General features: G+C 48.0%; 1 protein-coding gene across 4 annotated transcripts; it reads right to left on the minus strand.

Annotated features, from left to right (window-relative positions):
- Window positions 1-1,328: 1,328 nt before the first annotated feature.
- Window positions 1,329-22,684, minus strand: CNOT6L (CCR4-NOT transcription complex subunit 6 like). Of its 4 annotated transcripts, none has more exons than XM_069012434.1 (13): window positions 22,550-22,684; window positions 9,302-9,423; window positions 9,003-9,189; window positions 8,515-8,600; window positions 8,086-8,175; window positions 7,237-7,305; window positions 6,797-6,954; window positions 6,272-6,426; window positions 5,846-5,997; window positions 4,878-5,102; window positions 4,210-4,412; window positions 3,825-4,033; window positions 1,329-3,529 (listed from the first exon to the last, which is right to left on the minus strand). In XM_069012434.1, the coding sequence occupies exons 2-13, from the start codon at window positions 9,411-9,413 to the stop codon at window positions 3,511-3,513; spliced, it is 1,665 nt and encodes a 554-aa protein (XP_068868535.1). In that variant the 5' UTR covers window positions 9,414-9,423; window positions 22,550-22,684; the 3' UTR covers window positions 1,329-3,510. The 4 variants fall into 4 exon arrangements, with proteins under 4 accessions (XP_068868535.1, XP_068868534.1, XP_068868532.1 ...); XM_069012433.1 differs by having other exon boundaries at window positions 1,329-3,526; window positions 22,550-22,629; XM_069012431.1 differs by lacking the exon at window positions 22,550-22,684 and adding an exon at window positions 19,930-20,007.
- Between the last annotated feature and the right edge of the window lie 59 nt (window positions 22,685-22,743).

The following is a 22,743-nucleotide window of genomic DNA, read 5'->3' on the forward strand; positions in this document are numbered from 1 at the left end:
CCAGACTGTGGCACCATGAAGCCTTTGGCTGCTTTGCCAAGGGTGTTTTCGAATGCGCTGCCTTTCCTCTGCTCCAGCATTTAGTGCCTTTTTCTGACAGCTCTGGGCAGGAGCCTGTAATTACAGGAGTTGGATACGGTCTGGTGCTGGCTCCTGGCTGTGGAAACACACAAGTGGGACATTTCCCAGTGACTGGCTGAGGCTTTCTGTGCAGCCCCATTTTCCTGGGATGGGGACCCTGGCCTGGCACAGGAATGTGCCTTGGCCACATGGACTGAGGTGACACAGGTGTGACTTAGACCCTGTGCAGGATTATCCCTGTTTATGATCTGGCTTGGCCATTCTGCGAGGAGGTGTTTAAGGTCTGTAGAATCACGTTTGTGTCGCTTGCCCACCCACCCCTGCTGGATGCCAAAAATGTGTCCCTGGGCAGTGACAAGCTGGGAAACACCCACCCAGTCTCTGTATCCCCCTCCTTCCTGCCCTGTGGTCCTCAGGAACAACAGCAGGGGCAAGAATGGTTGCAAAAGGGCTGTTTGTTCACTCCAGGAGGACATGGAAGTACAGAGGTGGGAGAAACCGGTGGATGCCCAGACCTATCCATTGTGGGTGAGCAATATCCCACCTCCACAGTGATTAAATTTTTTAAAAACTACTTTTTAAAGGCAGGAAAAATGTAGCAGTTCAGGGGTTGATGACCTCCCTCTCCCCAGCTGCCTGAAGGCCCAGGGCAAGCAGCATTTCCTCGTGACAGAGCTCAGCACACTCTCAAATTTAAAGCAAAGCAGCTATTCCCATGAACCAGGGCGTAAATCCCCCTAAAATTGTAGTGTAAGCATACCCGGGAGTGACACTGCAGCTGCCCTGCTCCACATGCACTTCCATCTTCTCAAGGACGGGACCTCCCGGGTGCAAAGGCAACACACAAGAAAGAAATCGGACTTAAAAAACCCCTGAGCTCTCAGAGTAACCACTGTGAGATGGTGTGGGAGCCTCCAAAGAGGATGGATGAGCCCCAGCACCGGGATCACTCTCACCTTCACCATTACCACAGGGAGGGGTTGGGTGCCATACCTGGATCTAGAGGCTTATGATCTCCACCTAAAATTGTTTGTAATTAAAGTGAGTTCTTGGCTGATGCTTGGCAGAGAGGATTAAGATGTGAGTGGTTCCCACAAGGTTCTTTTGGGATCTGTGTCACCTTGGAACACCGAAGGGTGAAAGGGAGGGAGTGCGACCGAACTTGTGTAAGGTTCAGGCTCCTTACCGGGAAAGAAGGAAGCAAAAATACTCAGCTCCATTGTACAAAATTCTCTTTTTTATATATATATATATGTATATATGTATATATATATATACACACACAAAACCCCGTATCGGACAGATTCACCAGATTGAGTTTTAAAAAGTTGCTTGTAGAAGGGTGTTGGATTTTGTTTTCTCTGCTGGCTTTAGGCAGTGCTGTCGCTTGGGAGTGGACACCAGGCACCGTGTTTTGGAAAGTAAATGGAGGCAGTGAGGAGCAGGGAAGGGCTTGGAGCCTTTTTTCCAGGTGTTGCCTGCAACGTGCTGGGACCTGAGGCTGGGAAAAAAAGCACCATCCCCTCACTGCTCCTGCTGGGAAGGGAAAACCAGGAGGAGAACAGGAGGGAGCTGCACAGGAGAGGCAGGTAAACATGTGCATTGACTGAAACATAAACAAGACTTTTTTTGGTGCAATGTCTGTTAAAATAACATTCTTGTGTTAAAAACCGCACGGTGTGACGAGCGTTGGGAAGTGCAGCAGAGAAAATCCAATGGAACACCTTCCCGCAACGGAACGCTTCCATCGCTAGAAACCAAAGGAAAATCCAACTGGAGCAGCTCACAATGTTTAACCAGGGGTTGGGTTTTTCTGTCCCCATCCTCTCCCACCCCCATATTACAAAACATTGGTGCTGGGTTTTTATTTTTATTACTAAATGGCCTCCTCTGCAGTTCATAGACAATCACGGGTGAATTGGAAGTTCCATTTTATACAAACAGCTCAAAAAATACTGGGAGTGAAGTATGGTTAGGAAACACTGCTCACGTTGGGATCACCGTGCGTGGAGGAACAGGAGGAGCAGGTTAGAGCACGCCTCTGGAGCAGAGCATCCCCCCTCCCCAAAAAACATACAGCAGCTGAATACAGAAAGGTAATGTCCACAAAATTAAGTTTTTCATGCTATTCTACTTTCCAGTGCTCTCCAATCCATGTGCTATGGCCAGGTGGGGAACGCTGAGGTATATTCCAGCAGAGATACCTGCACCCAGAGGAAAATCCATCTCTGGATGAGCTTTTTTGTTTGTTTGTTTGTTTTTGTTTTTTTTTTGTTTTGTTCTGTTTTTGCACAAAGCAAGTGCTGCACAGGAATTTCCCCCAGCTCCCATCGCTTCCAATTGATCCCAGACCATAGATGACGCCCCCATTTTTTAGGCACTTCTTTTCCAAGGGAGTTGTCACTTTGCTGAACCCATTTTTGTCTTCTGGCCCACTCCACCCCCTCCCTGGCCCCCAGTCAGAGTCAGGGAATAGTTTCTCCTCTAAGTCCAATTGATTTTTTTTTTTCCCCCCATGGAAAATTTCCTATGTATAAAATGACAAAGGAAATGTTTAATTAAAGAGGAACAGCCTGACTTGGCAGTTTTGCAAGACAGAAGATGGCTCTTTAGTATTTAAAACTAATTTCACAATTCAAATTGGATTTTTTTTGAAGTATACGAATGAGACATAAATATAGGCTTATCAATCTGCTTAAAAATTTCATTCACATCATGGAAAATGTTTTTCATTTATTAAAAATATCACATTTGGAGACTAGAAACAGTAAAGTGCATGAAAAGTTTCAAATAGAAATTCAAGAAAATCTTATAGCAGCAAAAAAGCAGAATAAAGAAAAACTTAAAAACACAGACACGACCTTTTCCTATCACTGTGCCTTTTTTTTTTAAACATTAAGCAGCCAAACAGGTTTTTTTTCAGAAAATTGCATCATGTTTAATGCCTCTTGAGGCACAAGGTTTTGAACTGGCCACCCAGAGCATTAAAAGGAAAGAAAACAAGGATTTCCAACACATCCAAAGAGCATTAACAGTTGGGAAGGAACCAGCAGCTTTTTACTTCAGCCCTGACCGACAACAGCTCCGAAACAAATTGGAATCAGGAGAATTTAGAGCTTGAATTTGATCACAGATCTATGGCTATCTTTGGTTTTCTGATAGTATTGAGATGAGGGGCAGGGCCACGCTGCCAATCATTTATAGTCAGGTATTAAGTGCTTTGCTAATGTGCAAAATTTATGTTGGATGCAGAGTTCAGTCTCCATTTTGGATTCAAACAAACAGTATTTCTAATATTCTTCCTACAAAACAAGCATCTCTAGGTTTGTTTTTCTTTCTCCTAAAAGGTTGGCTCAATTTGCCACGTTCTGGAAAAAAGCATTACCTTGAAATATGTTAAATGCAAGTTTTTAAATCTCTTTTGTCCATTTAGAAGTGCAGCTTCCTACTGAAAAAAAAAAAAAAGCCAGTTTAAAATAAAAAAAAAAAAACAACAAACAAAACAAAAACCAAACAAAAATTAAATTAAAAACCTGGAAAGGGGAATAATACTTTGGTTCCAGCCCTAGTGCCAAATGATACCAATATGCACCAAAATGTGCAAAATCTCATATCAAACACAGAAGGAAAGGAGCTTGAAGAAGCAGCTTAAGGTTGGCCATACTTCACTCCTAGACAGTGGGATTTACAAGTGTACAGGTCCGTGAGAAGAGGTGCGAGCCCGCCCGGCGGGGCTGCACTACCTGCGGGAGGGCAGGTGCACCCCATTCACCAGGGGCAGCAGCGGCGGGTGGAGCTCCAGCTGCGTCAACAGGGAGAAGTGGTCGGAGGGGATGTGCGGGTGCGGGCACCCCGTGATGTTGTTGTCCACCAGCCACTGAGGGTCCAAAGGCCCCAGGACTCCGAGCACGTTCATGTGAGTGTTGGAGTAGAAAATGTAGTCAATCACACCCTGCGGAGAGAGGGAGAGACAGCGCGGTGAGGGCAGGGCCCTGCCCACCTGGCCGGAGGCACCGTGCTGGGGTCGAGCTAGGGCACAGCCTGCATCAATCCTCCTTAACCCAGGGGCAGCCAGGGTCAGGGAATTAACACAGCAGTGCCCGCTGTGTGCCGGAGATCGGTGCTTACTTTGAAGTCAAAAGTGTAATTGGTGTAAGGCATCAGGTTGTTCTCGTAGGCGCTCTTGAGCTGGAAGCCGTGCGTGATCCTGCCCTCCGAGGCTCCGTTCTTCCCGTTGCCACTGAAGTTCATGAGACACTCGTTGTAGCGCAGCTCCTTGAAGTCCTTGTGGTTGTCAGCTACTATGCCATTGCTCAGGTATTCCACCACACCTGTTGGCAGGAGGAAGGGTTTAGGGAGTTGCTTTGAAAGGCAACTTTGGCCTGGGAATGTTAAAAACCAGAACACCACAAAGACATGCCACGAGATCAGAGTTAGCAAAGCAAACCCCTCTCCTTAGAAAGTCTTCATCAGGAACTCACATCTTTCCTAATTCTTATTGCTGCTTTAGGCACAGGTATTTATTTAATGATTTATTTAAGACCTAATTGTGCTTTCCTACACTTTTGAAGGTGCAACCAGCTCTCCTGGAGTGTCCAGCTGAGCACGAAAAGCAGGCGACTCAACCGGAGGACTCGCAGTCTCTTCAGCCAGATTTCCAAAGGCAGCTGTTCCTAGGAAAGCTTTCATCTGTACCTCCCCAGGGAGTGCAAAGCAGCCCCATCGCCTTCAGAGGAAAAAGTGGACTCGAACGGTCTAAGAAGGTAGGTTAAAAACTAAGCCAAAACCAGTCTCACCTGAATCAGGCAGTGAGTTGAGATCCGCACACAGCACCAGAGGGATAGAGTTGGGATCTGCTGTCGGGCTACTGGGCCTGCTTGAGGCTTTCTCCAGGATGTTTTTCAGCTCTGAGACGAACATCATGGTCTGAATGAGTTTTACATCTGAGTATTCGGGGTCCCAGTGCATGTGGGCATTGGCCACGATGAGCAGCTGTTTGTCCACGTGAAGCGATTTCATACCTGGATAAACAATTTTAGCAGTGAAAGGTTCTGTGAATGCAGCGGGTTCCCGCTTGTTCGTACTCAGGGTGTAGCTCCTCAAGGCTCAGGGTCAGACACACCAGCAGATGGGTGTGTTTTCATTGCTTAAACCTGTTGAAATGCCTACAGAATGGCCCAGGAAGCTCCTTCCAGCCCTGGAATTTCTCCTCCTCTGAAGCCATCAGAGCCCCAGGCATGCAGACAGAGCAGGGTGGCAACTTTACCTGTGCTGGAACTGTCTGCTGCATCTGATCAAACTTCACGAAAATGTGACAGTCAGTCAATCAAGAGGCAGGAAAAGATACCCGAGAATCTCCTCCTTCCACATCAGTACGTTAGCACTGACATCTAATCCCTGGGGGAGGGTGGAAGGAGTCAATCAAGGGGAGGAAAAGAGCTGAAAACAGAAGTTGAACATTATTGATAACTACTGGTAGGAGCAAATGCATGTAAACACAGTGACCTTGGGAAAGCTGAGCTGCTCGAGCAGAATCCAGCCGGGTAAGCAAGCAGGGATAAAAGCTTGAAAGGAGAAAAGCAAATGCTGGGCATCTTGCTGCGAGCAAAACCAGGCCAGGAAATCATGACATCTGTGCCTGTCTCAGGCACTGATGGGCTGGATTTGGCTGCACCACCAACAGGAACAGCATGTTGGAACCTAGGAATAACTCCTGCCTTTCCATGGAGCTGAGTATCAGTGACAACACCACGGCTGTACTCACTTGCTCCAAATAATTCCTTGTGCACCTCCAACACCACGGCGACTCCGATGTTGTCCTTGGTCATCACTCTGTTCAACATGGCTTCCGAGCCCTCTGAGTTGGCCATGGCCACCTGGTTGAACTCCACCGTGTGCTTCTGCACCAGTGTGAACCTGGGGCAACGGAGAGAGAGCCCCAGTGAGCGGCTGTGCCCCACAGCCCCCGTGGCAGCGTCCCTGTCTGAAAACCATCCCTGTCTGCTCCCACAGGCACCCTCTCTTCCAAACCGCTCGAGCTGCTTCTAGACACCACCCGAGAGCTGCATTTTTGTTTCTGGAAGCAGTGAAAACTCTGAGAGGCAGCTCAGGCTTTGGGAAACTTCCCCCTAATTAGTGGAAGCTGTTCTGAGGTTTTAGTGTAATTTTAAAAGCCGCTGCTGCCCCTTACTTCTCCGTTTTGAAGAATATCGCGCAGCCGTCCACGTGCTTTTTCTCCTGCTCGGACATGATTTTGGCACGTGACTTTGGAGAAAAGAAGCCGTCGTATCCCCGTTCTTTCAAGGCTGGCAGGAAAAGGGTGAAGTATTGCTCCGTTTCCACTTCCTGGAATTGAACAGAAACACCTCAGGCTAAAGAAGTGAAGGAAACCCTTCCTTGTGCCTGCCCTGGCTTGCAGTCAGAAAAGCTGCTGTCTGCACAATCCGTGGCACTTCCTAGACTGATGGCCCGCTGGGAACTGATGTGCATTCCTGGATTTCCTGGAATCCCTCCCAAAGGCAAAGTGACAGGTGTGTCTTGAATAGCAGTAGACTACACCTAATATTTTTGACCCTGGAATATGAATACACAGCTTGTATTGGGAAGACCTGGAATTTGCTATCGAGCAGGTGACTATGGTGTTCCCAAGGGAACACTTAACCCTAAAGGTGGAGGTTCATGCTTTCTGATGGAAAATGCAGTTATTTTTAATTACCTGAAGACTAATGATATCTGCATCACAGTTGACAATTTCTTCCATGATTCCCTTTTTCCTGTACTCCCAATTGAGTGCCCAAGATGGGCAGTAGCCATAGAGCTGCCGGGTGGCATATTTATCACACAACACATTGTAACACATAACTGTAAATGAAGCTGCAAGGACAGAGACAAAGGGAAAGGTTATCAGCCTCTGGATACTCTTTGACTTGGGCAAAGAGTGGCTGGAAGAGCTACGACAAAGCCCAACACAGAAAAGAAATGCCCAGCATCCCGTTCAAATGACAAAAACGGTATTTACAGCACAGCCATATGTTAATTTTTCTAGTGCCAATGAACGCTAGTGAAATTGCTGTTTTCACTCTGGACCAGGAAAATTAAGCCCAAGACAATTTTCCCAGTGTCTCATCTCGTGAATTTACCTGAGGGCAGATTTACCTGAGGGCAGAATTTGGTCTCGTTCTTTTAAAGTAATCCATGGCCTTGGAGGCAGCTGCTCTGGATGAACTACAAAAAAAATTAAAGCAGTGATTAATTCAGTGTTTCTGTTTGTAAGTTACAAATTCTAAGTCAAAGTGATGACTGAACAGTAATGTATTTTGCATCCCCAGCTCCCCGAGTCTTCAGGGGAGGCAAAAATCATTTAATGGAGTGGCTCTAGTAAGGGAAAAATTGTGATTTTTAAGATTCATGACTATTTTTGTCTTTTGTTTTCAGATTTAGAAGTGCCACCAAAATACTCCTGCACATTGAATAATCTGCTGAAGAAGGGGGGGTAAATCCTGGCATGGTTCAGCCATCCCTTCTCCAAGAACCTCGCCCCGTATCCACCATTCCTGCAGTGCCTTAACTTGGGAGACATCGAGTGGCAAAGCAGAAGGCTCAGTTACAGAACCACAAAGCAGGACTGAAGTCAGGTAGTGGATGTTCTTAATAGCTTTGGTGCTTCTCAAGCTAAATTTGACATTCTGCTTGCATTTAAATGATTATTTCTGGTGGGGAGAACCAAAATGGCTTCAGCAAGGCAGACTGTGCCCTTGGTTGGTAATTGAAGGGTGTCAAACAGAACAGAGAGAACATCTGGCTGTAACATGGGAAAAGCTTAGACAGTACGCATCGGCCTCTTCCACTGTGTGTGAGGGTGTTTTTTGGGATATGAGTGCAGCCACCTGACAAAAGCACTAAAGTAGTGAGGAAATACTCTCCCCTCCAGTGCTCCACACTCCTGTTTCAGCAGCAAATCCTACTTTTAAACCCTTTTTGCCCACCAGATCCGTAGGGCTGTACCTGCTAGATTGTCAAGCATGTAGTTCAGTAGCTTTCGGGTTCCGTCTGGATCCTGGTAGAGGCTGAGAATATCTTGGGATAAAGGATTGCCTGCCAACAGCACAAAACAACAGTGGGGGGATCAGCTGCCTGCCTTTCTTGAGGCTTTCCACCCAAAGAAAATCTCCCAGAATGAGAATAGACAAATTAGCTCAGCAGGTTAAAGGGTTTATTTCCCTGTCTGCAGATTTCAAACGGGCTCCTAAGGAAGTTTAGCAGCACGAAGAAAGAGAAGCATTGTTTTCCCCACTGCCTGGTCATTTTTGCAACAAACTTAACGCTTAAAATAACCTGTAAGAAAACCTTGAGGTAATAGAGGGAAGTTTTGAGCCCAGCCCCCCCTCACGACTCCAGAGAACTCGTAGGAATATGGAACTGGAAAGAGCTCACCTTTCAAACCCAGGGTTTGCAGCTGGAAGAGCCGTCCAAGTTCATAAGGCAAAACCCGTAACAGATTGTTATTTAAAAGCAATTCCCTGCAGCAAATGCAAAAACACTCTGAGTGAGTATCACTGTAGAAGGCAACTCCTAAGGTGCTCTAACACTGCTTGTCCTCAAAGAGAACACTTCTCACCCTGAATTTTATTATGGGGAGATATGCCATATCTTCCCATGTCAAAGCACGACTGAAATACATTTATCAGGGGGGAAAAAGTCACAAAACCCAAGATGAAACCAGGGATGAAAACAGTGATGCATCAATGATCAGAAAACAAAGCCTGGTGAACTCAAAAGTAGTTACTGTAACCGAAGCTCTGCACCAACCTGGAATTTTTCAGGATTATTTGAAATACAAGCACAGAAAACAAACCAAAACTCTCGGCCCCGATCCCACTATAGAGATTTTTTGGGAAGTTAACCAGAATAATTCCCCTCACCTGAGAGACACCATGTTTCCTAGTTCTGCTGGTAAACTTCTGAGTTTGTTGGATGACAGATCCAGGTAAACCAGATTGTGAAGCTTGGCAATATCAGGTGGAATGCGAGTAAGGTTGTTGTCATTGAGGTGCAGAGCAGTCAGGTGTGTCAGCGACCACAGCGACGTACTTAAGCTCCGCACTCTCCCTGAAAGAGGGAAGCAAGGAACCACCTCTTCACTCTGGAACCACTGGACACAAACTGGATCTGGAGTGGTCTGGGGCACCAACTATGGGAACTTAAACTCCACCCAACTCACCCGAGATCTCTAATTCAGCCCAGTGCGACTTCTTCCCATTGGCCACCTCTTCCGCTGACATGATGGTGTAAATTCTGCGAGGATCTGGAGGATCATATTTTTCCTTTGGCATCCCTGTTAGTCTGAAAGACCATCACAACTGTTACTGGACAGCATTCCTTCGTTTCTCTCCCGCCACGAGCTCACCTTCCCCAGGGACACCCCGTAACAACGCGTCCCAGAGCTGATGCACAGTATCGGGCTGTCATCAGCCTGCTGAGCCGAGCAGGTGCTCACACCTGGGCAGGATTCCAGGATGGAAAAGAGCACTTCTTCCTAGGAAGCTGGGGTTTCTGCAGTCACCTGCTGGTTTCCCAGTTTACCCCCCATAAGCTACGGAGTTGCTTGCTGTGTACTTGCTGCTGCAGAACCTGCAGACAAGATCAGAGCGTTCCACTGTTCCCAGCAAAAGCGCATGGATTGCTCCCTCCTGTAGCTTGCACAAGGAACCAAGGATTGAAGGGAAGGCTCTTATTTTCAACATACAAAGTCCCACTTCTCCACTCCACTTATACAAGGCTTGAAATTGCAGGCTGAGGGGGAATTAGCTCCATTTTCCCACTAACTATCCAGCTTTTGTGTTTTGTGCTTTTTCATGCTTGGGATCAGTCAAGCCCTTTGTATTCCTAATGGCCCAGGAGCCATAAAAGGAGCTCAGGTAAAGTTCCCATTTAGCTGTTCAGGGGCACAAAGGGCTCCAGCCCAGTGCAAAATGGGAGTATCAGATGCCTAAGGATGAGCCTGTGCACACCAAATTCATCCAATTGTCCTGACTGTCAGAAAGGAGCTCTGATGTCCCATTCAAAAACCATCCACTTCCCAGGGAACACAGGGAGCAATTTTATTCCGTGCCCTCCCTCGGCTGTTGTGCTGAGCAGGACTGTGTGTGACTTAAAAACACGAGGTTAGCTGACTTTGCTGTTTGCTGGTCTCTTCCTCCCCAGACACACAAAATCCACGAGCCTTGATTTTATCCAAATCCACAGCTGCTCCACAGGATGCAGCTCTTCCCTCACACAGACATCTCTCCTACAGCCGGCTGCTGTAGCTGTGAAGCTCTTCAAACAACTGTAACTCGAATTCAAGGTAACAAGCTGAAGGTTTTGTTCAGCAAGTCCAAAGAGTCTGCTTTCCCTTTATGAGGGTCAAGCCTGCAGCGTTTTCCAGCTGACGCCAACAGCCAGACCAGCGTTCCGGCACGGCACAGGAGCAGGAGCTGTAAGGGCTGTCCCCTGCCAAGGGTCTCAGTTACAGGGCTGCTGCTTCCTTCGCTGACGAACGCCCAAGCAAATTCCAGGGGCAAATGTGAGCCCTACATCTAATTATAGCCCCCTGTTATTTCCAGGTGAAGTCACACAGCGAGCAGAGCTACGGCGTAAGAGGATTCTGCGCTCACACTGCCTGGCACGGGGCCATGAAGGAAAACAGTTACTTAAGGACAAGGGATTAGACCTGAAATCCTTCCACCCTCGTTCCAGAACCCCAAAATCAGGAATGGCCTTTCCCCCACACGCAAACAGGCTGTGCTTTGGGAATGCCAAATCTCTGGTGCTTGGGTTTTGCTGGATTTATCTTCGCTCTTCAAGTGCCTGTGTGAAAGTGGGGAGCACTTGAACAGACTCCTCATGGCCCCTGCCAGGCCACAGGAACCCTATTCCACCTGCCCTCGCTGTTTAATCTGTTTTATCTTGAACTGATCAATACCTCTACCACATCTGGACCCAAGACACAGCAAACTTTGCTGTCCAAAACCCAGGATGTGGAGGAGTGCTCTGTGATGAAGTCCTTAAAACCACGGTGGTGAGACCACCTGAGCCAGCCCCTACCCATCCACACCAGCCCACAGGTGACCACTGACCCCCTGACACCATCTGAAAGCTCCAGGATTGCTCCTTGGCAGGGCACCCGATGCTGAAACATGGCTCATTAAGAGAAGTGCTCTGCCAACGTAGAGTGAAGCGTGGCCATCAGGGGCCTTGCAGAGAAGTGAGCCCTGAGCTGGGAGGCAAAGGACGCGCACATTTTTCAGCTGTTAGTCACTTGAATATTGCTTTGAAATAGTGGTGAGTCAAACAGGCAGCAGTGTCATTGCCACAGTTACAGAAAGGGGAAAACAAACCTAAATCAAATGCACCTTTTTTTTCTCCTTTTGCATCACAGCAATATTGAGCAAGACTTAAAAGTCACCATGTGTCATTTTTTTCTTAGGCAAAAAATGAATTCTGCCTGGGTTCCCAACTCCTCCTGTTCTCATCTCCCACTCTGCTTGTCCTGGAACTAAAACAATATCCAGAAATCTCAACCTGTTTTTGCTCAGTCTTCTGGGAACTACACTGAGTTCCCTGAATCCATTAACCCCAAAACTGGATGCACATCAGTGCAAATTTTTGCAGGCTTTTCTCCTAAAGGCTCTCCTTGGAAAACTTTTGAAGCTACTACAACTTGCTCTCTGCTACAGATCCAATTCTGTAAACTTAAAGAGTGTGACCCTGATTTTGTGTCAATTAAACACAAAATCTCTTCGCCATTTTGTGTAAATTAAAGAAAACCTGAAGATGGGAACATCAGTGCATTAGTAAGAACAGTATTTAAACTCTGGGGGTTCCTAGAGTCCATCCCCAAAAGCCCAGAGATGCCTGGCAGAGCAGGATTACTCAGCTGGAACCCTAGGTGGGGTCCTGGGTGAGCCTAAGCAGCTCTCTGAGGAGCATATAAAAAGAGCCAGGGACAGGCAATGTGCTTCCAGCGGTAGGTCTGTGTCTGCCTTTTCCTTGGACTTTTGTGCTGTTATATTTGCTGGGTTTTTTGTGTATGGGGCATGCTGACTATCTTTTAAAGCCTGTGGGAAGAAAAGGAATGATGGAACACTACTGAAGGTGTGGAGGAGTGTCAAAGAGGAAAGGTTGAGCTATTGGGTTGCAGCAGAGGCTTTTAATATGAAGAAATGTTTTTTGGGCAACAAACAACAGGAACTTCTGGGTTGTAGACACAGTCCCTTCCCCAAGGAGTGCAGAAGGTGCATTTCTTAAATTACAGTGACCATAACATGTTTTGTTTAAGTTCTTTCATTCCTCAATGCATAAGTAAGTTGGCTAATGAGGGGGCAAATGGAGAAGAGCTGTGCCTGCATCCTGCTGCAGCCCTGTGTTCATGGATGTTTGGCACAGCTCCAAACCCTCGCCTCCAGCCCAGTGACATTCTTTGTGATTCTCTTTTTTTTTTTTTTCCCCCAGCCTCTGTATATGGATGAGTCAAACTGCCAAAGCATTTTGGAAACAATCCAGCAGCCAGCCCTGAGTCGCTCCTCCTTCCTCTGAGCACAGCTGACTGTCCATCCCCTTCCATATGGTGATCCCTCCCAGGAATTACCCATCCTGCTGGCTGATGGGGCGTGCGCGTGTGTACACACACGTTGCTGAACGCTGGCAAGTTGGGCTGAAAGCTGGAAAAGAGCACCATTTTTATCTGTTTATCTAAATGTCTATTTATGTGTTTTGTAATCAGTCCTGAGAGGCTGCAAAGGCGGCAGAGGAAGGCTGCTCGTCTGCACTGCTCTGCTTTTAGGAGAGTGTGACAAAAGCCTCCCCATTTCAGCCTCCCCAAGGAGAAGAGAAGCACAGCCAGTACCCACAAATACAAAAACGGGCTTGGAGTACTCTGGGGGCGAGGAAAATCAGGTGATTGTTCAAGGGTGTATGTTAAGAGGATTTAAGGAAACCTGCCAATACTGGGGTATGTACAGATGTGTTAGCTGAAGGTAAACTATTTGCTATATCCCTGCATACAGTACCTAGTGTGTATATACTAGCAAGAAAATATTGGAGAATGGGGAATTTTGATGGTCTTTTGTGTGGATCAGAGCTCTTTTCATGGTGCTTTCCTGCAGGAATATGTCCAACCACCTCTGTGTACACTGCCTCTCCCAAGAATTCAATGAGCACCCTGAGTCTGCCATCCCAGGTACTGTCTCTTTCCAGATTCTTATTCCAGGTACCCTGACTGGGGATAGAGATTAGCACGGAATCAAATATAAATGCCTCATCGTGTTTTTTCTATTAAAAAAACCCCAAACAATAAAAAACCATGTTTGAGGAGATCTGAAACAATTCCTGAGGTAAGTCTGACACAGAGAACAAGGAAATTCAAGTTGGGAATAGGTAAAGGTAAGAGGTAACCATTTACCTGCAGTAAATTCAGTGGTGCTGGGATCCCAGGGGGCTCCACGTTATCTCTTCAACAGAGATCATAAAAGCCCAGAGAAGCACAGGCAAGTCATAGAAACAAACAGCAAAAGCCAAGGGGAGGAGTGGGAAGGGAGGGAACGAGCTTTATTTGATTAATTCCAGAGCCAACTGGCACTTGCTTGATGGAAATGCTAATTGTCCCACTGACATACACCCACTAGTTATTCCCCCCATTCCCTCATCTCCTGTAAATGAAGCAGTCTTTTCTTAAATCACAGGTAACACAAGAATACCCAGGTTTCCACCCTTCCTTTTCCTCCATGTCACACCCCCACTTACGAGAGCAGCTGAACTATGTACTGCATGGAAATCGTACACAGCGTTACATAGCTGCTTTTTATTGCTCTGCTTGGTTAGGAGTCACTCCTCACTCCAAAAGAACAGCTCCCGCCCTGTTGGAAGCAGCCTGTTACCTCTCCGTGTGTGCATGACAACTCCTGAATATCCACATCCCTGAGTGATACCTGCCTTTGTCTGCGGGTGCCTTTTACACTTTCTACTTCCAGAGCAGCTCCTGGGGCTGCTTTACATGCAAACGCAGGGCAGGCTGCTCCCCAAAAGTAAGGCTCTGCTTACCAGAAATGCATGCAAGGGACTACTGTAGGGCAAGAAGTGTTTCCAGCAGCCAGCCTGTAAATAAATCTCATCAGAAGCCCCCAAAGGACTGGTTTAAACAGTGCACTTACTTATTTACACAAGTATTTTGCACTGTTTCAGAGAAATGACCCATTTGCAATGCTGCTCCATCCCCTGGAGAGTGCTGGGTTTCTAATGAGATCCAAGGCAGAGTGGCTTAAAGGATTAGGAACTGAAGTCACTGGGAGTCTGGGGAAGGAAGAAGCCAGCGCTGGATCAAGACAAAACACTGTCCTGGGCTGTGGGCATGGAAGAGCAGCAGCCATGTACAGCTGCAACTTAAAGCAGGAGGCTTTCCTAGGACTGCTTGGCAGCCACGGGACTGGGGAGACGGAGAACTCCCAAGAGCATGAACAGAGTGAGCCTGCAGTGCCGAGGTGTGCGAGTGCCCCTCCGAGCCCTGAGGGAAGAGCTGTTGTATCGACAAGGCTGATCCCACACCCTCTCAGTCACGCCTGAGAAATGAGAAAGACCCTGCTCCAGCTGCTGCTGTGAGCCAACACCGTGTCTCATCCAGCTCCTCAGGATCAATACCTGGAGAGAAGTCAGCTATTGACCTGTTTCCTGAGCAAAACTACACCAGAATTATGAATCCATGCACACTGCAGGGACTCGGGAGAGGTCTTCTCAATGAACCTTCAGATACAGTTGGAATCATCAATACCCTTTCATCCTTCAAAGCAAAGTTTGTGCTAGGAGAAAAGAAATGAGATTATTTCCACGGCCACGCTACCATCTTCCCTTTTCAGTGGGAGACTGCCAGCACTACCACAAAATAAGCAAAGCCCAGCAACACTTCAGCTACTCTCCCTCTACAATCCAAAGAAATCTGCCACTGTAAAACTTAATTCAAACAGCTTTCGAGTTACAAGGCTTGCCTTGTTCAACTTCAGGTAAGTTTGGATGAGTCAAAGCTCAAGATTTTAAAAGAAAGGAGGAAAAAAAGGCAAAGGAAAAAGTACACACCGATAGTGGAAACTGTTTTGCAATCATTGGCACAGTAAATGAGCCTTTTCAGTTTGAACAGGCCACAGGATGCTGCACTACTGCTCAAAGTAGCCGGGCTTGTATGCTCAGGAGAAGACAGAAGGGATCTGTTAAAAAAGCCCCCAGTTTATAGGAATAAACCCTGTTCTCCAGAGGGTGTGTTTAAATGTGCTTTGCATTTTAATCTCAGAAGAAGAAAGGTTTGCCTAATAGCCTGAGCAAAGCATATTATTTGAATATTGAACGATAGTTCAGCTGCTTCTCTATCTGATTATCCCAGTCTTTCCCATGAGCATTTACACCATGCTAAAACTTCCAAACAGAATCCCAGACTGGTTTGGGTTGGAAGGCGCCTTAAAGCCTGTCCAGTTCCCCCTCCCAGCCACAGGCAGGGACACTTGCCACTGTCCCAGGCTGCCTCAAGCCCTGTCCAACCTGGCCTTGGACACTTCCAGGAATCCAGGGGCAGCCACAGCTTCTCTGGGCACCCTGTGCCAGAAGAGAGGCTGAACTTGTGTGGGTTCCCCTGAAGGCACCTGAAGGGATTTCACCTAAAGCCAGAGAATACCTTTGGTAAATTTTGCTGTAGTTTTTCAAACAGGTTGGTTTTCTGGTATTCTTAACATACTGGCACGTGAGAGGTTAATTACGGAGTTCTCTGAAAGGAAGTTAAAGAAGACAAAATGCAGTCCCCAAAGCCCTGGTGCTACCTCCCCTGCTGTACAGAAATGGAGAGTAAAGGAAGAACACAGACACAGTGGGTAGGTGCAAGAGGCAGGTATGGATTCAGGAATGCTGAAGCCTTGTTGACAGCCTGAGGTTTTCAACCACGTAATTTTCCAAGTAGAAAATACTTGTGAGTTATACTCATCTCCCCGTGTCCAGGGTTGTTTTGCTCAGACCTGCAGCTGCCATGAAATAAATGGCCAGTGACTAAAAACTGAATTATTCCCCCTTTACCTGCAGGGGAAGCACCCGGGCGTTCCTGGAGCAGGCAGAAAAACACCTTGCAGTTCAGCACAGGCCTAGTCTCAAACTTCCTGGTCTATCCACAGGTCTCAAAATACTTTATAGATGTGCTTCTCTTATCCACTCAAAACATTCCTGATTTCTCTGATGCACACTGCTCCTTCACAGTCTCTTGCTCCAGACTACGGAGGAGAAGGAAGAGGCTCGTTGCACAGGTACAAACATGTTCCTGGAGATCAACCTGCTCCCAATGGCAAGATGTGACTTGGATGGAGGAAAAAACGTGAGCCCAGCTCCTCCTGGCACCTGGAACTGTTCTGGTATGTGAGAAGTCATCTGGCCCTGCTTTCCTTTTGCTTTCTTAACCTTCAAGAACAAAAAGGGATTAGAGGAAAGGCGTTCACAAGTGGAAATTTTGGCTGGGCAGTCATTCATCCTGTGCTAGCTCCTTCCCACTGCCAGGGCTAGTTGTAAATTAATGTAACACAATAAGTAGAAACTGAATTTTGAGCTATAGGGGAAGAGCAAAGGATATTCTCCACTTGTCAAGGCTGACTCAGGATTAAGGACATTTTTTTGTGGGACACACACCCCCCTTTGTGATCTCACACAGGATGGTGATACCCAGCAAAGCATACAAAGGATGTTTTCTGCTTTCCCCCTTTCTCAGTTTTCCTGGGAGTATCCTGTGGAAGAAAAAGAGCTACAAATCTGCAGAAGGAGGTCTTCAACACTCTCTTTAGATGGTGCTTAAACCCAGAGTCTTTTCAGAGGGCCTTTAGATTGATTTCTTAGGAAGAAAAAAAAAAACCAACCAAACTAATTTGTGATTAGAAGGCACAAAGATGTTCACTCGGATGGAAGCATTCCTGAAAAGCGAGGGGAAAACTACCCAAGCAATTCATTCAGCTGCCCTAAAGGGTAAACAGCAAACTTGAGCACCATCCACAAACCCTGACTATTATTACTATTATTATTATTAACAGCTTGACCAAAAGCTTATGGGTTTTGTACTTTTCTTTGTACTCCTGGAAGCTGATGAACTAAAACAACGTGTTTGACACCAAAGCAAGGAGGAGGGTCCCCCTGCAGCAACACAAGGCTAAACATTCCTCCCTCTCCTGCAGCCTGCGGAGCTGCCTGAGCCCGGGAATATGTTTTGCCTTTACAAAAAGCACGTAAGATGTTTAATTGGGTCTTTCCTTGCAGGCCGCTGGAAGTAGCAGTCTGGGGAGCTGTTGTTGACTTGCAGCAGTAATTGTGGAGGAAGGACTGGTGGCCAGGATGAAGAACACTTGCTCGGGCACTTTGCTTTGCATTCCCGTTCCCAACACAGCCTCTGGAGACTACAGGTGGATGCAGAACTCTGGAACGGGAAAGGCCCACGAGAGAAGAGCTGCCTCCGCTAGTTTCCCACCCATAAAAATTCCTGCTGCTCCTAGCTGAGGGCACAAGAGGTTTCCCTTCATGCTTTGTTTAGGGTAAGGAATAATCCAGATTCACATCAGCAGGGATGATGGCAGGGTGCTCTGAAGGATTTGTCTCTTCATGTCTAAAATTTCCCAACCCTCAAGCTGCAAGTGGGGGGAGCCCAAAACTAAACTCTGCTGAAGGGTTAATTTTAATTTAGAATATGCACTTACACCCCAGCCTTCATATCCTGGAAATCTGCATTTGGAGTCCCACAGCCCTCTTATCCACAGTTTTTCTGTCTTTCTCAGAGAAAGCACCAAGCTCCTCCCCAGGCAAGCAGAATGGGGAAGACAATACACCACATGTACGTATCTGCTGAGCATAAATGGTGCTGTGCAGTCATAAACACCATTAATGATTCCCATCAGGAAACGCCACAGTAGGGCCGAGCACACACGACCGCATCTGCTCCACCTCTGCACACACAGGTTACGAGCTGTAGTTCAATTACTCATGTGCAAGACACCCAACAGCCCACCGGGTTTCTCTTCTGTTCCCCAGTCTGGTGCAGCTCCCAAAATCCCTGTGCTTGCTGACTGCACCTGACTTGTAGCTACAATGGCTTGGAGTTGCTTTTTATTCACCTTGGAGCATTTTCCTAAGTGCTGTTTTAGCATCTCCCCCTGAAAGGGATAAAATGTGTTCCTTGTAGAACACCACACAGTGCATTTCTGCCTATCTTTAATTCTATTTTCCATGGCCACCTGTCAAATCGCTTTCTGGTGGTGTCTGAACACTACTAAAGCTACACCTCTGTAGGGACATGCCCAAGAGACTGCAGAAGCTATTCTACTAAACAGGATTCCAGAAAGATTTTCTTCCAATGCTCTCCTTTATTTAGAATAACTTCAGTTTGGTGTTTGTTTTTTGTTTTGGGGGGAGTGTGGATTTCTTTTTCTCCTTTTCAACTCAGAATTTTCTCCCACATAACAGCACCCAAGTCAGGCTCAGTACCTTGCCATCGGAGGTAAGCGTCACATAGCCCTTTTGTGAATTTACTAAGCTGCCAGCAGAGCCAGTCAGCATGTTCAGCTAAAGGCCTTCCATGGTGCTCTCTGCATCCAGCTCCAAGATCTGAAGGCACAAATGGATGCAGCAAATCCTGTGCATATTAAGTTCTTTTTGCCATTTCCGGCCACACACTACTGTTTACTTTAAGTTGATCTTTTTGGGGTGGTCTTGTGGCGGGAAGTTTGATGACAGCCCTGAGGTGCACACAAGACAGCGAAGGAGAGCAGCACAATTCCAGAAATACTGTCACCACCTAAGGATCTCGATAAAGAAACCTCTCTCTTTTTTTTTAATCATTACAGGTGAGATGGAGAAGCTGCACACACAAATCACTGGAACCCAAAGAATTAATCAGAAGGTGAAGTTACACCACACTGTCACTGTAACAAGCACCCAAGCCTTGATTACAGCCTGCCATCAAAAGAACCACAGAATCTGGACAAAAAAAAATATTACAAGAGGATTAGCATTTAATGCTCTAAAGCACTAAATCCACAGCAAATCCTCCTGAATCTAAATATGCCTAAAATATATTTTAACTTATTTTTTTTAAGTTTTCACAAATGCCATCTTATGCTCCCAGAAAACTAAGCTCCGCTGTTACTTTTGCTTTCTCGGTAGTCCGCAAATCAGGTTACATCCCATGCCTCGAGTGCCCTTTTGGCACCCCAAAAGCTCTTTCCAAAAAACTGCAAGCAAGTAAGCACTTATTTGGATTTATCTCCTCTTTTAAACCCAAGTAACCCAAAAGTGTCCTGCAGATTACAGCTGATAGAAGCAGAACTTTTTGGGGGTGGTTCAAGAAAGTTTGCTTGGAAATTGTGCACGTTACTGATGCCTAATTTTATCACTTAAGACCCCAGGGAAGGTTTTAATAAGAAAAAAGAAATACACTCCCCCATTTGTGCACATTGACTCGAACAAAAAAGCCAGTGGCTGCTGTGATTTACCTAACTGTAAGTTTTAATTCTTGGTGGTTTAGATTTAAATTAAGTAGAGACTTAACCAGTGTGGAAATTAATTAAATTTTCTCCACTGGTGCCTTTTCATTCTCCTAACAAGAGTCCACACACACACACCCTGGGATCACTTTCTGGCTTATTTCTCCTATGACTGGTGTGAAAGCTAAACTTGGTCAAAAGCCTGCCTGGCTTTTTGCAAAACCAAGGTTGTTAATGGAAAACAACAGTATAATCCCAGTTTATCCCATGAAATGGAAGTCTTATCAACACCTTCGGGTGGAAAGAGAACAGCCGTAACGTCACTTACGTCCACAAGAGAATTCCCACTGCAACTGTGATGGAGCTCCTACAGATTCTGGATGGGAAGAGGAGAGCCCCACACAGCAAATACACCCGGAGCAGCTGTCCCCTCCCTTCCCAGCCAGGCAAATAAATGCCTGAGCAGGCTACATGCCTGGAAGCGGCGCTGCTACCAGGGACAGGGAAAAACACCCTTTAGAAAACGAAAACAAGCTCTATCAGTAAAAGTGCACTTCTGCAGATAACTGCTCCTGCAGCTGGGACTTCTGCTGGCACAGCTCTGTCAGTCACGGGTCACACTCTGTCACCGTGCGCACAGACAGAGCTGTGCCAGCAGAAGTTCGCCGTGCAGACCTGGTGGGAAACTCCGCAGCCACTGACGTGGATCTGCAAAGTTTTGTCTTTTTCGTGCTGCAACCGAGGTAAGTTTTTCCAGCAGTCTGATGATGGGGAGTCTCACCCCTGACACATTAGGATCTGGCCTTCCAAGGACAGGAGAAAACCAAACTTTGCACAGGAACACCTATGGGCCATTTACACTGAGTTTTATCCTTCAATTAAATACACTAACTAAATGAGAAAGAGCCCCTGTAGGAAGAAAAGATAAAAGGGAATAAATTAAATTGTGCTGTACTTCAGCACTCGGAGCAGCCCCCGCTTTTAATAGTAAGAAGGGAACAAAAATGAAAGTGTTTGAGGGGATTTGTTTAGCAGACAGCAGAGCACTGCAGAATTTCTGCTGCTCTGTGAAACCCAAAAGGCACACTGCAACGGGGCTTTTGGCACCCTCAGTCACCTCTGGAGGAAATTTAATGCCTGGGCTGGAGCTCAAACACAAGTTCTGTTTGGGTGAACCAACACGATCCTGCAGATTGGTGATGTGGATCATTATTCCAGAGCACAGAGCAGTGAGGTGTCAGCAGTGCATGTTGTCTGTCTGCTCCGGATCAAAATGCTGAACTCAGGCTGGAAATCCCACACTCAGTGGGGAGGGACGCACGGAGGGAGCAGGGCTCCGTCCAGGATGTCAGGTCAGGCTGCGGTGCTCGCAGGCAGTGCAGAGCAAACCTCGGTGTCCCGCCAGCCGGGGTCTGCTGGGAGGCACCGCCAGCACGTGGCCGTGCCCACGGCTGCTGCCTTCCGGGACAGGGACGTCTGGCAGGGCCAATTTCCCTCTTTTTCACAGGGAGAACACAGAAATAAAATCACTGGCAGTGTCGTCTTGGTAAAGGCTGTGCTCTGCCTCCATGAGAGCTCTCTGGCCCTCCAAACTGGGATAGAGCTTCTAGGAATTCCCTGGGTTGTTACGCTGTAGTTAGGAATAATGTGCTATTTTTTTCTTTTTAAAAATAAACACATTACCATCACTTTCATTATCAGCCATGTCTACGCACCATGAACGACTTCTGGATAGGTGTTTGCCCCTCTATGTTAGCTTTGGGTTGTGGGGGAGCGTCACAGAGAGGGGAGGGCACCGCTATGGATTTAATTGTAAAGAATTCTCTGCTTAACCAAGGCCATCTAAAATTCTTATCAGCACGGCAGCTCAGGAGAAGCTGAACCTCCCCAAAACAAATACTCAGCCTATTCAAAGTTTCCAAAATGGCCCGATAAAAGCCACTGGTCTAAAGATTTCCAGAAGGTCAGATAAAACGTGGTGTGGCTGGGAGCAGCGGAGCCCTTCACTACATTTACCAGGAGCACTTCAGTTTAAAAAGAGAGCCCCAGACTGTAACAGAAACTCAGTGTTTAGGTGTTTGCTTTCATTTGCAAGCAACACTGCCGTGGCTGGCAGCCCAGGTTTTATTGCAGGTGACACTCCTGTCATCTTCCTCCTACGGAACTGCTGCAGACTACTGGGAAACCACTGGGAAAAGGTGGAGACCAGTATCTCCCCAAAACATCCTAACCCCAAAAGTAGCCTCACCGCAAACACACCCTCACCAACATGCTGGGGTCACCCACAGCGCCAGGCCAAGGTCCCGTCATGGGACTTCAAGGGGAGCGGGGACAAGCGTTCGCCCCGTGGCCAGGATTCGCCCCGTGGCCAAGTACCACCCTACAGCCACGGTTCACCTCATGGCTGCGATTAGTCCCGCGGCTGAGGCTCACCCCAAGGCTGGGATTTGCCCCATGACCGGGATTTACCCCACAACCAGGACTCGCCCCACGGCCGGGGTTCACCCTATGGCCAGGATCTGCCCCACGACAGGGATTTGCCCCCGGACTGGGGTTCGTCCCACGGCTGGGATTTGTCCCACGGCTGAGGTTCACCTCACGGGGTTCACTCCAGGGCCCGCGTTCATCCCACGACCGGGATTTGCCCCTCGCTCACGGTTCACGCCACGGCCGGGATCCGTCCCACGGCCGATCTTTCCCCCCATGCCCGGAACTGGCCCCACGAGCACGGCTCGCCCCACGGCCGCCACCCGCGGCTCCGAGGCGAGCGCGGCATCCCCTCGGGCAGCTCCGGCTCCGGCCGCCGCGGCCTCCGGGGCTGCCCCGCGGGGCCGATCGCCGTCTCCTCCGCGGCGGGGGCTCTGCCCGCACCCCCGCACACGCGGCCCGGCCGCGGCGCTGCCGGCGGGGCCCGACATGGCGGCGGGGCCGCTCCCGCCCGCTCTCACCTGCATGCGGCGCGGCGGGGCGGCGGGGCCGGCGGCGGCGCGGCGGGGCGGGCGCACACGACATGCGGGCGGCGGCCCGCGGGCAGCGGGGACGGAGCCGCGGGGCCCGGGCGGCAGCGGCGGCGGCGGCGGCGGCGAGGAGGAGGAGGAAGAAGAGGAGGAGGAGCGGCGGCGGCCGGGGCGCGCAGGGCGGA

Source organism: Aphelocoma coerulescens, chromosome 4, assembly GCF_041296385.1.
Source record: "Aphelocoma coerulescens isolate FSJ_1873_10779 chromosome 4, UR_Acoe_1.0, whole genome shotgun sequence".
In the NCBI taxonomy this organism is placed as follows: Eukaryota; Metazoa; Chordata; class Aves; order Passeriformes; family Corvidae; genus Aphelocoma; species Aphelocoma coerulescens.

Coding starts and splice junctions, on each gene's coding strand:
- CNOT6L (XM_069012434.1), bottom strand. CDS start 9,413: ATGCCAAAGGAAAAATATGATCCTCCAGATCCTCGCAGAATTTACACC. Junction 6,955..7,236: donor AGACCAAATTCTGCCCTCAG/GTAAATCTGCCC, acceptor CTGTCCTTGCAG/CTTCATTTACAGTTATGTGT. Junction 6,427..6,796: donor CAGATATCATTAGTCTTCAG/GTAATTAAAAAT, acceptor GTTCAATTCCAG/GAAGTGGAAACGGAGCAATA.